We start from the raw sequence: 14073 nt of genomic DNA, 5'->3' as shown, positions 1-14073 counted from the left end.
CAAGCATATGTTTTTATGCTGAGAAGACTATCTTTAATTGCTTAATGAGATGAGGTCTTATAGCCATCATTTCCTTTTTTGCGAACAAAAATTTTCTTTTCCTTTCCATCCTTTCTTCCTTCTCTGTCACTCTCTTGCACATGCTTTGCACTTTTCCTCATCACTTTCACTTTCCCTTTCCTCTACTTTCTCCTCAGTTTGCTCAACACCTCAGGCGGTATTCACTGATGCTGATGTACCCTATGTACCTTGCCTACACAGCATCCAAGCTGTCTGCCTCATTTGACAGCTGTGAGACTCCCACTGGGAGTGTTTGAGGTCATACCGAGCTGTTCTGGCACTGCACGCTGGTGCTGTTGAAGCGCAGTGCCGTGACACGGTGGCTGACACCCTGCACATTCACCACGCACTCATAGCCCCGCTGGCCCGACTGCGGCTGGGGGAGGTTTCGGGCTCTCAGGGTAATGGGTCGGACCTCGCCGGCTGGGATGAGAATTTCCCCAGAGTTAAGGAGCTGAGGGCAGTCCTGTGAAAACAACATACAAATATGCCTAATTTTACTATTTACACTGAAGAAATATGCATTTTTCATGCTGTCCCTGCAGCCTTAAAATTACCCATGCATAATACATGGTATTTACATAACTAGTTTCTCCATGACAGATATATTGAGTTTTTTTTAATCAACAGCATCCATAGTATACTTGTATCTGTCTCTTTATATTTGTATGTGTATCTGTCTGTCTGTAGTAACTAATCTACTAATTCATATAAATCTGTCATATAAACATGGGGGACTTATGTAGGATGGGGATTAATGGGGAAAATAAATCACTAATCCAAATATAGTTTGCTTTCATATGTTCACATGTTGTGCATTTCCCTTTTCACTGCAGTAAACTATATGTTAGACTGTAGGGCCATGCTCTGTTGGAGATATGTGGTACTAGCTAGGGAATGCAACATTTTTTTTTCATTGTTTATTAATCTGTCACTTATTTTCCTGATTAATCAAACCAATTAATTGATTGTCTAAACAGCTGGTGATTATTAGGTAATTAATGTAACATTTTTAGCTTACTTGGAGATATACTTGTACCTTTTGTTAGTGTATTGAATCTTTTAGTAATATACATTATTACTTATGTTTTCTTAATCAGTGATCTATAAACAGCTGCTATCATTGTTCAATTTAGTTTTGCTAGATATTCACTCAGCCTTTAATACTGTGGATCACCCAATTCTATTAGACTGCCTGAGAAGATGACACCAAAATCTACATCCCATAGAAAAATGATTTTTTAAAAAAGCAACTTATAGCACCAATGTCTTGTCTTTCAGAAATCACGTGCCGAATATGTCAGAACTTCCTCAAGCTTAATTAAAATAAATCTGAAATAAGTCTATCTGGTCCTCCAAAGTACATGTCACCTATACGTAATAATTATTGCTACCTGTTCACAAATCTTAAAGGAGCACACAGATATGTTGGTATATCATAGTACAGTAAGTTGTCTTTCGTCCCTTTTGTCCAATTGTGCTTCCTCTAATTAAGAAACATGTCAGATCAAGTTCTTCCGTCCCCACATTGATCTTGAGAAGACCACACATGCATTTCTATCAGTAAGTCCTTACTACTTAATATCGCTGTATTCAGGGTAAGGCAGTAAACAATATCATCCCTGCAGTTAGCTCAAAAAGCTGCTACAAGTCTCCTGACAAATTCAAAAACACAATAAATCATTGTGCACATATTCATACAGACGTTCTCAAATGATCAATTTTCATGACACTGGTAATCCAGTGACATTTCCTCTCGTGGCACGAGGTTTGTGGTTTTGTCTAAAATGACTTACCAACTATTGGGTGGATTGCCATTAACTTGGAAAAGGACATTTGGGTTTCTCTTGTTTTGATGATCCACCGACTTTTCATCTCAAGCCAACATTGTAATGTGTTCAATACTCTAGTTTATGACTAAATCTAATCATATTCTCATCAGCCCCTACTGTGTTAGCATCAAATGTTTGCATTTAACAGTTCTAACACAAAACTAAGAAGGGAACCATGGTTATAAATATATCTGCTGAGCATATTAGCGAGCATGTTGCCGAGCTGACATTAGCCTTTAGCTTGAAGCACTCTTGTCCCTATATAACCTCATAAAGCTGCCACAAGGGCTGTGGCTTTTATCTTGATGCTTTTTTTGTAGTGGAGCTATGTTTTTATTCAATCATGGATTGTGCCTTTAAGCCAAAAGTGTCACATGTTAACAGATAAATGGTTCTCTTGAAAGCAGCACTTTAATCAGCTGCAGTTTTTTTTTTTTTTTTTAATGTACCTCTGAGGCGTTGACTCTACCCTCCTGGAAAGAACAGCTGCTTGGGTCGTGGGTGCACAGGTTGCGGTATTTACACCAATGGCAGCGAAATGTGCTGTTTACACAGGAGAGACACCTGCAGGATGAAATGAAGACATTACTAGAAGCTTCACACTAAATGTGCAACATTTTAATAACACCACTTGTATACTGACATGTTCTGCATTTACACAGTAGGTACATTCTACCCATCATCTCCATCTTCCTCTCCTGGGTGAAGGGGATTAAAAGAGCAGTGGGATAAAGGATCATAACCTACCACTAAATTTATCTTGTCAGCTTGTTTTTTGAAAAGATCTGAGGTACTTGGTTTAAATGCAGGCGATATGACTAGTCTTTTTGTTGTTGATGAAATCACCTTAAGCATGAAGTTTTGGCAGAGTTTTTCCAACTGTTCAAGTGTTTCAGTCAGAGTTAAATCTTAAAAACTCATGATCATGTAATATAAAAACATATACATATAGTGTCAAGACCATACATTGTCTTTATTAGATGTAGAATATCCACAGCTTTAAATGTTATAAATTGTTAAGATTTTTAAAAGTTTCTTCTTTTTGTTTCAGATTTGAATATGTACATGTTGTCTGAAAATAGTGAATTTCTTGAATCACTCATCCAAGTTGGAATTATGCAAAGGATCTGGCTTGAAAGTGACAACTGAATATTTGATGGGTAAAATTGTGCAACATCTTTGGCTCTGATACATTCAGCGGTCAGTTGTGGATTAAAGTTGTGCTGAAACAACCTCACTGGATTGGATTTAATCACATTTTGATCAACAAACAGGGAGGCAATTGAGGATGCACAGCTGTTGATATACCAACAGAGCAATTGGAGAGATTAAAATTGAGGATGTCCTCTTTTCTTGTCAAAGGGGGGTCATAGACTTTGCTGCGTATAATAGAGGTACACAACAGGAAAACAGATCCATGCGCTATCATAGTTTGTTCTCCTGAATTTGCTCACTTAATAAGATGAGAAACCACGAGGAAACTGAAACACCTCTAGTAGCACAACACTGCGGCTCATAGCAAGTTACAAATGCCAATAAATGTAGCACAGCATCATTAAATTATGATATTAATTAGCTGCCCAAGGCCAGTATGGACATAAAAATGTGTGCTTGTGTGTATGTGTGAGAAAGGAATTTGGAGGGTTGGGTATTAATAGAACTGGACTGGCAGGGTGCTGCAAACACTGGATAATTAATTATGGAGGGTGATGTGATGCTGAGGTGATGGTGGTGGTGGGGGAGGTGGAGAAAGAGGTGCTGGGTTAGGAGTGTGTTTGGTCTGAAATATTAATCACAGGAGTACACAGGGTCACCCCGCGGCTAATGGAGGCCGTATTGGTGTGGGGCGGATGTGATGAGCTTCCAACTGTTTCTTTCTAATGGCTTAATATGGTTATATTGGGGCATTCATGTCACAGTCAAAGAGCATTGTGAATAGATGGCATGTGTATCCACTGTGGGCTAATTTCCAAGGTTTGGTTATGAATACTCCATCAATCAAGTGCTCCCTCCTAGAGTGAACTTATTGTATATTCCTGAATCCAGCTTTTGCGAGCTCACAGTTTAATTTAATTCTTGCTGCAGTTTAAGGTTAGTGAGGTCTGCATGTGAGGGTTGAGTTTCAGTAACACCTCAAAAATAAAGGAAAATATCACTTTTCTCTCTGCCGGCTGTTGGTGTACGAATCTCTTCAAGCGGATACAAAAGTACAAATTTTACGATAAAGGTCTTTGAAGTCACTAAATCAATGTTGTGCGATTTGGCTCTTTGGAGTCTTTTTTTTTCTTTTTACTGTCTTGTGTTCCAGTAAAAATTTTATGGCTGCTGATTTGCAGGCTTCTTTAAAAGCTGACAAATGCTGCTAATTGGCATTCATCCTAATAGAATCCACCTTTGTAGCAGTGTTTGTAATTGTTATTCACAAAGAAAGACTGTTGTCATAGTTTATTGTTGCGATAAATACATCTGACATTTGCATAATGGCTCAAAGTCAAAGCAGCTTCCCTGCCCAGTTAGGAAGCTTATATTGAATGACATTTAAATAAAGTGCTATTTAATTTACATTATATTACCTATCCTCTTGGCACCACGGTAGGCCTAAAAATATAAAATATCTTATGTCTAATATCAAATGCAGACACAGTTCTTTGGCAGGGTCCTTTAGGACAAAGTCAAGTCAAAAGGGGTGTGTTAGTTTAATGTTTATCTATTTAGATCTATTGAGTTGTCCTTGGGGACTTCTGGCCTACAGCAAAGCCATTTCCAGGTGTAAGTATGTATTAGGGCTGCAACTCACAATTATAACAATTATAGTTTGTTAGAAATTACAGTTTAATCTGACCATTACTTTCTTATGTGAAACGTTTGTAAAAATGCTAAAAATCCAAGATGATGTCTTCAGATGTCTTGCTTGTCCCATCAAAAGTCAAAAACTCACAGAGATTTAGTTTAAGGTAATCAGAAACAGAGGGAAAGCAGCAAACTCCCATAGAAGGGAGGCTGTAATCAGAGAATGGTTGGACATTTCCCTTGAAAAAGATCTAGATGGTTTCGAACTAGTGTTCTTTGAGTGACTAGCATCAAGGAAATTATTCAAAGAAACCGAAGAGGGTTGTAGAAAAGGTCGCTCTTAACATTGCTGAGTCTATCAGGACAGAGAGAACACAGAGAATCTCTCCTTCTGGTGTTTTTTTTTTCTTTCTACGGTGGTGATACTCAGTTACAAAGGCATCTCAACAGATCATCAGCTCTATGTCTTGGGTCAAGAGACACCAGGGATGTTGAAATGTAAATTAACTGGTTAAACAAAAGGTGGCAGTACTACAAAGAAGTAAAAAACTGGAGAGTACAAACTGTTCTCTTCATAAGAGACAAAGTTAAAACAATCTCAGAAGAAAATCCTCCAGCTGAATAATAGATAAAATGTATTGGCTCTAATATTTTCAACATTTTGCTCAATAAGAGCACATATGTAAATTATGACTGGAAAAACTTTCTAGGATTCGTGAGAATTATAGATAAGTTCTGAATCATTGAATTTACAGATCTACTGATGTGCTTTTTTTTAAGAATCAGTACCGACTACAGGTAATCAAGGAGACCAGTGACTGATATTTGTAACTGATATTAATTTGCAGTGAAGATAAAATTATCAGTGCCAAAATTGAGAATACAAAATTGGCTTTGTGTATGTCTGTCCTATCATATGTTTATTTAAAATAGAAGTTTACAACATTTTTGCTTTCTACTCGTATAATCAATCAGTGGGCGGGGCATCACTCAGGACCACAAAATGGCAACTACTGATAGAGAGAGAGCGGCTCAATCGGACTGCATTAACCTATTTTATTAGGATTAGTTAGAAATAAATGAAACAATGAAACTGATGACTGGAAAAAAGCTGAATATCGCATCCGATTATTGGTTGATGCCTATTTTAATTCACACGTGTGTGGATCTGAAAAGCTGCAGTTAGTCGTATTTAAGGCTGCCAGCACTAAGCCTACAAACTGCCAGTTTAAGCAAAGTCGAAACAAACAGGCCATAGCAAATGCATCATGTTGATTTAAATGAAAGCTGACAGATAAATTGAACTGAGAGGTTATCTAACAGCCCGATCTTAAGTGGGGTTGTGAGCATCAGTACATCATTGCCCTAAATTAAGTTGTGCTCTTCCATCTATTGAACAAATCAAAGGTAGGGGGGGGAAGAGAGGGAGGAGCGGTGGCAGCTGGACTCACATTTGATGCGTGCTGCAGTTGTAGAACTTCACCTCCGTGCTGGCGACCATCTGACCCGTCTCCTTTGAATTCAAACGAAGCTGTACGCCAGCCCAGTCTGAGAGAGCGAGGGGGGGAAACAGGGGAAGTGTGATGAGCGAAAGGGAATGGAAAAAATATGTAAGAGTGTTGATGAGAGTGAAGAAAAAGAGGTGAAAGGAAATGCAACAAAAAAGGATGGGGGGAAAAAAATGAAGACAATGAGTGAAAAGAGGAGGTCAAATTGAGAAAAAAAATGTTAATACTTTTATCACATTCCTGTAAAGAGCCACCTGGTGTCTGCCTTCCTGGAAGGGCACATTGCTGTTGTCGTGAGAAAACCTTCAGTCAGAAACTTCAATGGACGGATTACTGTATATGCTCTGAGAAAATTCTACAGCTGCTTGGTACTCACCAAACTCTTTGGATAAACAAAAAAAAATGCATGCAGTCAATCTGAAAAGAAGGCTGTTTTTTCTTCAGGAATATTGATATTTTAAACCTTTTTAACTGGTATTGGCATCAGCCTCAGTCTGTAACTTTGGGACTGTATCTATTTATAGTTGCGACTTTCTGTTTTGTTAGTTTTTAGACCTGATATCGAAGCTCACCTTGTCCCTCTGGTATCTGAGGTACCTCCTTCCCAGCAGGAGAAAGACACATAACCCTGTTCCCATTGACGTGACCCTCCACTTGGGCCTGCTGGCCAAATGAGCAGGTAATTCCAGCGGAAAGGTCTGGAACATTATTCACCTCCAGCAGAAGCTAAAAGAAAGCAGAGAGGGAAGATTTAACACCCTTGTGCACAAGTTTATGTACAGTTGGGGTGGAATCTGACAGTGCTTTTACTGTATATTTTATTACTGAGTTAAAAAGATTGTCAGGAATTATGTTTATTCATTTTCTTGCCTGGAGTTAGATGAAAAGATTGATGCCTCGCTCATGTCAGTACAGTAAATATTGAATTTACAGCCAGATTTTGGTTTGCTCAACTTAGAGCAAAGAATGGAAACAGGGGGAAACAGCCACTGTGGTTCTTTGATAGCACCTCTAAAGCTCACTAATAAACACATTATATCTCATTTCTTTCATCCAGGCAAAACCCAAAGTGTAAAAATGACAAGTTTTACAGAGATTTATGTGCCGGATTATTCATTGGCTGCATGTTTTTTTATTTTTCTGCTAAGCTAAGCTAAGCTAACCAGCTCCTGGCTCCAGCTTCACATTTAACAGAAAGTAGTGTGGGTAGTGTTGATCTTCTTATGCACTTCTCAGGAAGAAAGCAAATAAACACATTTTCCCCAAAACTATTCCTTTGAGATAATGTTCTTTAGCTCCTAATGTCCTCTGTGCTCTTTGCTCCTGCACAAAAGCAGCTGCATTGTACTTTTAGAAAATGTAATCAACCTTTTGGCAGACGCATCGGAAAAGGCCGACAGTGTAGCGCAACAAAAACATCTCCTATCTATTTTTTTCCCCTTGTTTGTCTCTCGTTCCACAAAACATGTTTTTTCAAGACCAAAATAAAGACAGCAGATGCCCTACAGGGAGAGTCACCCTTCTGTCTCACTTCACCTCTCACAAAACTAATATTCTCTCCTGGGCTTATACTTACTGTACATGTGGCTGTACAAGGCTACTCAGGGTGATTGCTCATAAACACTGGCATTGTGAGTGGAGTGACAGTGCAGTGATTGGTGGAATGATAAGCAGACTCACAGGGACGCTATGTGCTGATACAGCGATGCTGTCTGGGTGAGCGATAACCTTCACACAGCGGTCAATGTCAGTCGCAAAACGGAAGGTCTCCTCAGCCCTCTGACACCGATCCCTCCTCGAGCACCTGTAGAAAGACTCATAGCTTTAAAAAAGGTACAAAATAGTGCAGCAAATTTGCTTCACCCAAGCCTAATTAGTGTGAAAGGTAATGATGGTTGATCTTTCCACCACTTTGCTCTAGATGAAAGCACAGCAGCAACTGTTAGATGAATTGCCATAAAGTTTTATGAGGACATTCATGGTGCATAAAGAATGTTTTTGTATTTTGTTTGTCTTTGTTTTTGTGCTACCATAAGGGGAATGTTTGTGATTTTGACTGCTACTAGATGGATTGCCGTGTAATCTGATACACTCATCACTCATTTTTGTCCCTCTCAGGATGAATTCTAATCATTTTGGTGATCTCCTAATACTTCATCTTGCACCATGTAGTTTGTCAAAAACGTACAATGGTTCTGAATAAATATATTTACAACCTCACTGCTTCTACCATCAGCTTCAGCAGTAAAAACTATCAATGTCAACCACAGCCTATAGGACTGCAAATGTTCAGATCGTTACTGATCAGGCTGATCTCCTGCAAAAAGCTTTCAGACGCTTGGTTGGATCAGTCTCTTTACCTTTTCACTTTACATTTCACTTTGCTTTTTTTGCAGAGCAAATTACAGAGCAATAGTAGAATGAGCTTCAACTCCCGGATCCCAACAGGCAATTAAAAGTACGAAGTGAAAGGGTCAGCAGCAAGCATGACCTTAGAATAATCTTGTAAGAGAGAAGTGCAAAGTAAAAGTACATTAAAAGTAATGGCAAAGGGTGGAAAGAACTTTGAAATCTTGGAATTGGAGATCTGTTGCTGAGATACTTTTGTTGCAGGTGTATTGATGTCTTTAAAAGAGGCATTATAGAAGTTTCTGCCTTCTCAGATAGTAACAGACAGACTGTACTTAAACACAAACACTGTATCAAAACAAAATAGAGTTTCCCGGCTGTAAAGAAAACTCAGAGAGTATTTTGGCTGTACACCATTGTCTCTTTCTTTTTTAAATGTGTAATGTGCACAGCAAGGGGAGACGGTACTTAATACACTCTCAGACACTGCTGAGGGGGTGGCATCTCCTGAGAGAGCTCAAAGAGAGCTGAGGCCTCTGCTGTAATTACAGCACAATATAGAGGTGGATTGGAAACACGGTGACAGCTGTTGCTGGCTCGGCTCCTTGAGGCGGACCACAGCCACAGGAGTATACACAGTCACCTCCTGACCGCTCATCAGCTGAAGTGCCTCGGAAAAAAAAAAAAGACGACGCCTTTCATCTCTGACTGTCTTTCATTGCCTTTTATTTTAGCCTCTTTTATTCGTCGTGTTTTGTCTGATAGAGCCATTTGTTCCCTTTTCCTTCAGGCTTTTTACATGTTCAGAAACGCCCCCCACACACTCTGTTAGATAGGTGCTTTGGTGCACTCTGCCAGGGGTGGGAAAGTGAGATCCTGAAAGCAGTATGCATGACACTCTGTGAGAGTCATTCAGACAGCTGAAAAAGACCCCAATCTGGATTTAATAGACAGAAAAATAAAGTAGCCTCATTCTGCAGTGTGAGGGATCATGATTCACTTTGGGTTACTTGAGGGAACAGCAGCCTATCTACTCACTGATAAGTGTTAGGCATTAATTTAAATAAACAGTGTAATGGGACTCGTAGACAAAGTCAGCACGGAAGGAAAAAGAGAAAAAAACAACCCTTTAATGAGGTAATTTAGATTTTAAAAAGCATTATTTTTCCGCTCTCTCTTCACTGCCAATTCGATAAAATGGAGAGATGCAATTTAAATAATGCTGATCATCATCAAGATATTGCTTTGCTGAAACGCAGACGTCATATGATGAGGCGGGAGCTAAATCCCCGGCTGAGGTCAGCTTCAAACACAGGGGCTGGTACAGAAACACAGGGTTTTAATCTTCTGAATCCCCTTTGCTCCATATCGAGGTATTATGCAAGCTATCCTGGGGTCAGATAATCAAGATGGAAGAGATAAGCTTGCTCCGTCAGGTCCAAAATGTTCCCCGGGTATGTGGAGGTGCAGCTGGTACACCTGCTGTGACTGCAAGGCTAATCCCTTCCTCCTCCATTAACACCAGTCGGCCTCTTGCGCGACAGACAATAAAATCTGGTGGGCATGCAGTTTCTGCTGTCCTAAATAACGCTATTTAGGAGGGATCACACTGTCCAACAACCGCTTCCTGGTTTTCAGTTGGTCCCGCCAGCTGTTGATAATGGTGAACTCCAGGGAGTACAATAAGTCTGTTATATTAAACTGCACAAAAATCATGTGACCACGTGCTTAGTTTTATTCATAGCTTTCTACAAGCTGTTTGATAAACAGTAATGTTGTGGTTTTAATCCCTCAGCTTTGGATGTATGTGTATGTGAGCATGGGAGAAGACGGAGGGGATGGACTCACATGTTGTACAGGACACACCAGCCACAGTGGGGGTCACCAGAGCTCAGACACTCGTCACATGTTCCATACTGCTCACAGGCCTCCACAGGAACCTGAGCCACCTAAAGCAGAGCAAAGACAGAAAGAGTTAAAAGAGGGACAACAGAACGGTTTTCAGAAAACAGTTACATGTTGTTCTCTCTTTGCAAATCATTTCAGCACGTTTTGGGTACATGGAGTCAGAGGAATTCCAGCAGCAGCCATGTTGAGTATAAAGCACACTCGAGAAAATGCAACGCCATTTGGTTATTTTTATTTTTTAGGTAATTTTTTTTAAGCAATTTTGCCTTCACTGTATCGTCTGCAGTGGCGTTAGAGACAGGAAACAATGGAAGAAATAGTGAAAATGACATGTGATTCAGATATATGGGCAGAATCGAACTGGATTGACACAGCAAATAGTTTTGAAAAAAATGCAAACATTTGGATTTAAACATGTTATAAATAAACATCCTGGTAATGTATTTCAAACCAAGATTTGCATTTTACCTCCTGGGGATGTTGTAGCTGCCTGCATTTGGTAGTTTGTTGCATTTATTGAAACATTTTCTGCAGCAGGATAGTGCCCAAAGGAATTAACGTATCGCTCAGATAATTAGGAAGTCACATCACAAGTGTGATGAAGAGAATCCAAATATTATCACAAACACCACACACATTATTGTAAAGGGAAAGTGGATTATATCGTCACATTGCACAAACAGTCAGACATTTTAAAATTGCAGCAAACGTACTATTATGTGTTGAAAATGAACAAAATAGTCACACATCAGAAGAATAAAATGCAGAGGCTTCTATATAATATATTATTTAATCCAAAGAATACCCATACAATGGAAAAGAGAACTACTGAGTCAAACTTTCACTTTGTTTTACGTGCATATAAATGTTTGACCAGTATTTATAATATTTTTCTGCACTGATACGTTTTCAACTCCCGTGACAAAAAAGTTAAGAATGGCTGCAACAGAGTGGAAATAAGGTCAATGAAGATGTGCAAGTAAAACATTCTGATGAAATAATAAGCAGTTCTGATGAGGAGAGAGCAAAGCCCATTTCATCATTTTGTCTATTTTGCAATATATATAGAAGCTTCATCACAGCTCACACTGTAGAATATCCCAAAGGAAAACAGACCCTTTTTTTCCCCCTACTTCTAGCTGCTGACACAAATTTACAACATGCAGTATTGTGGTTGTGCCCACATGAGGAATTGTCATATTTTTTTCCCCTCAGATGTCAGAAAGCACATGAAAGGACACCACAACAGTTTGAGAAGCTTTTTTTTTTTTTTTTTCAACAATATTGAACTTTTCTTTCTAACATTTGATAAAGGACTTTCTTATACGACTAAAGTTTGATGATTTGTGGACTACTGCGATAGTAATTACAGTGTGACCGCTCGGTTTAAGTTGATGCCATTTTCCACACGTAGGAACCCACACAGGCAGAAAGACATTGACAGACACACAACCGCACACTCTACTACCGCCACCACTTCCATGCATGAATGTCTGGCAAAGCATAAGCTCCCCATTAGCTGCTGTGAGAGTCGCCGCTGTTGCACGGCCAGCACCACCCCTGCATACAAAACCCAGTTGGAGCCGCAGCCTGAGCCCGGCTATTTTATACTTTGTTATTATTCTAGGTCTGGACATATGATGCAAGCAATTTCCTGATGTAAGCAATCACAAATGAAGAGTGGATTATGGATTAGAGTGTCTCCGGTGCTCTTGATAGCATAAGTGGGTGCTCTCTCAGGTCTGTGTTGGCAAAATGGATTATCTGCTGCTCCCTACAAAATAACTTTCTCTCTTTTTTTTTCCCCCAGCAGTTCAGAACCCATTTGGTGCATTCCATTAGCAAAATGATTTTGTAGCGCGGGAGGGGCTGAGGGCTTTAAGTCCATATCTGACGCAGTAGGAATAATCCATGAATTGTTGTGGACTGGAGCTCATCTAAACTAAACAAAGTTGGTCTGTGGCCGTTAGGCAGCGTGACCTTTACAAGGGGAGAGCTATGGATCTTCTGCTTTCTGCCGCTTGCTAAGAATCAAATGTGAAGCTTGCACCGCGCATCAGGGCTGATTTGTTTAGTGGAACTGACCTGAGTTGGAGCTCACAGAGTTGAATCCAAATAAGATCAAAAGGCACGTCCTTAGGTTTTACGTTCACAAGGTGCCAAAACGGTAGTAGCTCAGAATGTTGATTAGCATTAGTCTCCAATCTCTGTCAGTGGCTTACGGTGTTCTTGTCTGTTTTGTCTAGTTAGTTTTTATTTTACATTTCCCTTTAATTGGATAGCGACAGCGGAGATGCAGGCACGGGGGAAGGGTACGACATGCATCAATGATTCCTGGCTGAAATCGCACTGTTGCAGCTGTACGGTGTGCATCTTAATCACTTGGCCACCAGAACACCCCACTTTACGTTATTTCAGTTTAATAGAAACGCTAAAGACGACAATCCGTGGCCTCAAGAAACTGGGTTGAATCAAATCCCCTCTGAAACATAAAAACAAACGACTAAAAATCCTGCTTTGTAGCACGAATTCACTCGACAGCATGTTGCTTAGTTTCCCCATCTCTCTGGGTACACGGAGATAATTGAAAGTAAAAATACAACCTAATGCTGTTATTTATTTCATATGTCTTTATAGTGTCCTCTAATGAACTCTACATAACCGGCTCAACAGAATGAGCAAGTCGGGAGGTGGTCACTAGTTCAGAGTTGGCTGGACTTAGAGGGCTGAACGTAGATATTTTTACACTGCGGAGATTACGGTTAAAAAGCTGTAAAAATGACATGTAGAGTAGAGCAGCAATAAATATCATTGACAGGAGAAATGAGTAGTTACTGTGACAAAAGCACTGGCACTGCTTGCACAGGTATATTTTTATGGGATCTGAATGTTCTTTGTTCAGATTGTACAGGGTTCAACTTCTCATTTAAAGTGATATGTTAGATGTTTATTGTAGAATAGTGCTTTTATTTTTTTTAAGAAGACAGGTAAAAGAATTGCTGGGCTTTCTACTGAATTATGCCATTGTGCAGGTGTTCCTGATACTGTCAAAAGGTCATGTTTTGGAGAAGTTTTTATATCACAGCACAGTGCATATGTCCACCCATGTCTTTCTACAACTGTGGTTCACTGAATTAAGCCTCTATTCTCAGCTACTGTTCAATGCACTGTAGATGCCTCATAAATCATTCATGACCAGACGGAGTATTTAGTATTTCTCATCAAGCTTTTGTTTGCCTTGTTTTCTCTGAGATGAGTTCTTCAGAAGAAACTGATCATTTCAAGCAAACACAGAAAACCAATGAAAATCCTCCATCCTCCCGGAGGCAAAATCTCAGTCTGGCTGCTTTTGAATGCCTTTCAGCATTGTATCACGGCGCGGACGGGTGATGATCTCGTTCACTTTTCCAGCTTTGGAATTACAAAAATCTTTATCTTTTCACAACATCTGGGATGGCCTTACACTAATGCGCGACCCTATCATCTTACCAGTTTGCTATTACTTTAACACGTTCATCCGGATTTGCAGGAACTTTACGCACGCTGTCAGATGAGCGTAGAGGCTTTTAGACCGCTGTGATGCTGTCGTTCTATATCCTCAGTCTGCCTTGGAAAATCCACAGACA

The 14073-nt window shown here is 39.8% G+C and overlaps 1 protein-coding gene across 1 annotated transcript in view; it reads right to left on the bottom strand.

Annotated features, from left to right (window-relative positions):
* Window positions 1–14073, bottom strand: part of LOC103355490 (plexin-A2) — a 78368-nt gene that overhangs the window by 27916 nt on the left and 36379 nt on the right. Inside the window, exons 5-10 of the mRNA XM_008279322.1 lie at window positions 10388–10488; window positions 7871–7994; window positions 6763–6916; window positions 6134–6230; window positions 2342–2456; window positions 326–526 (exon numbers count right to left, since the gene is read on the bottom strand). Of these exons, the coding sequence (XP_008277544.1) occupies window positions 326–526; window positions 2342–2456; window positions 6134–6230; window positions 6763–6916; window positions 7871–7994; window positions 10388–10488 (792 nt within the window). The remainder of the gene's footprint in view (window positions 1–325; window positions 527–2341; window positions 2457–6133; window positions 6231–6762; window positions 6917–7870; window positions 7995–10387; window positions 10489–14073) is intronic.

The sequence above is a fragment of the Stegastes partitus genome, unplaced genomic scaffold, assembly GCF_000690725.1.
Source record: "Stegastes partitus isolate 25-593 unplaced genomic scaffold, Stegastes_partitus-1.0.2 Scaffold5, whole genome shotgun sequence".
Taxonomy (NCBI): domain Eukaryota; kingdom Metazoa; phylum Chordata; class Actinopteri; family Pomacentridae; genus Stegastes; species Stegastes partitus.
The sequence above is the reverse complement of the archived record's forward strand: the minus strand, read 5'-3'. Positions and strand labels throughout refer to the sequence as shown.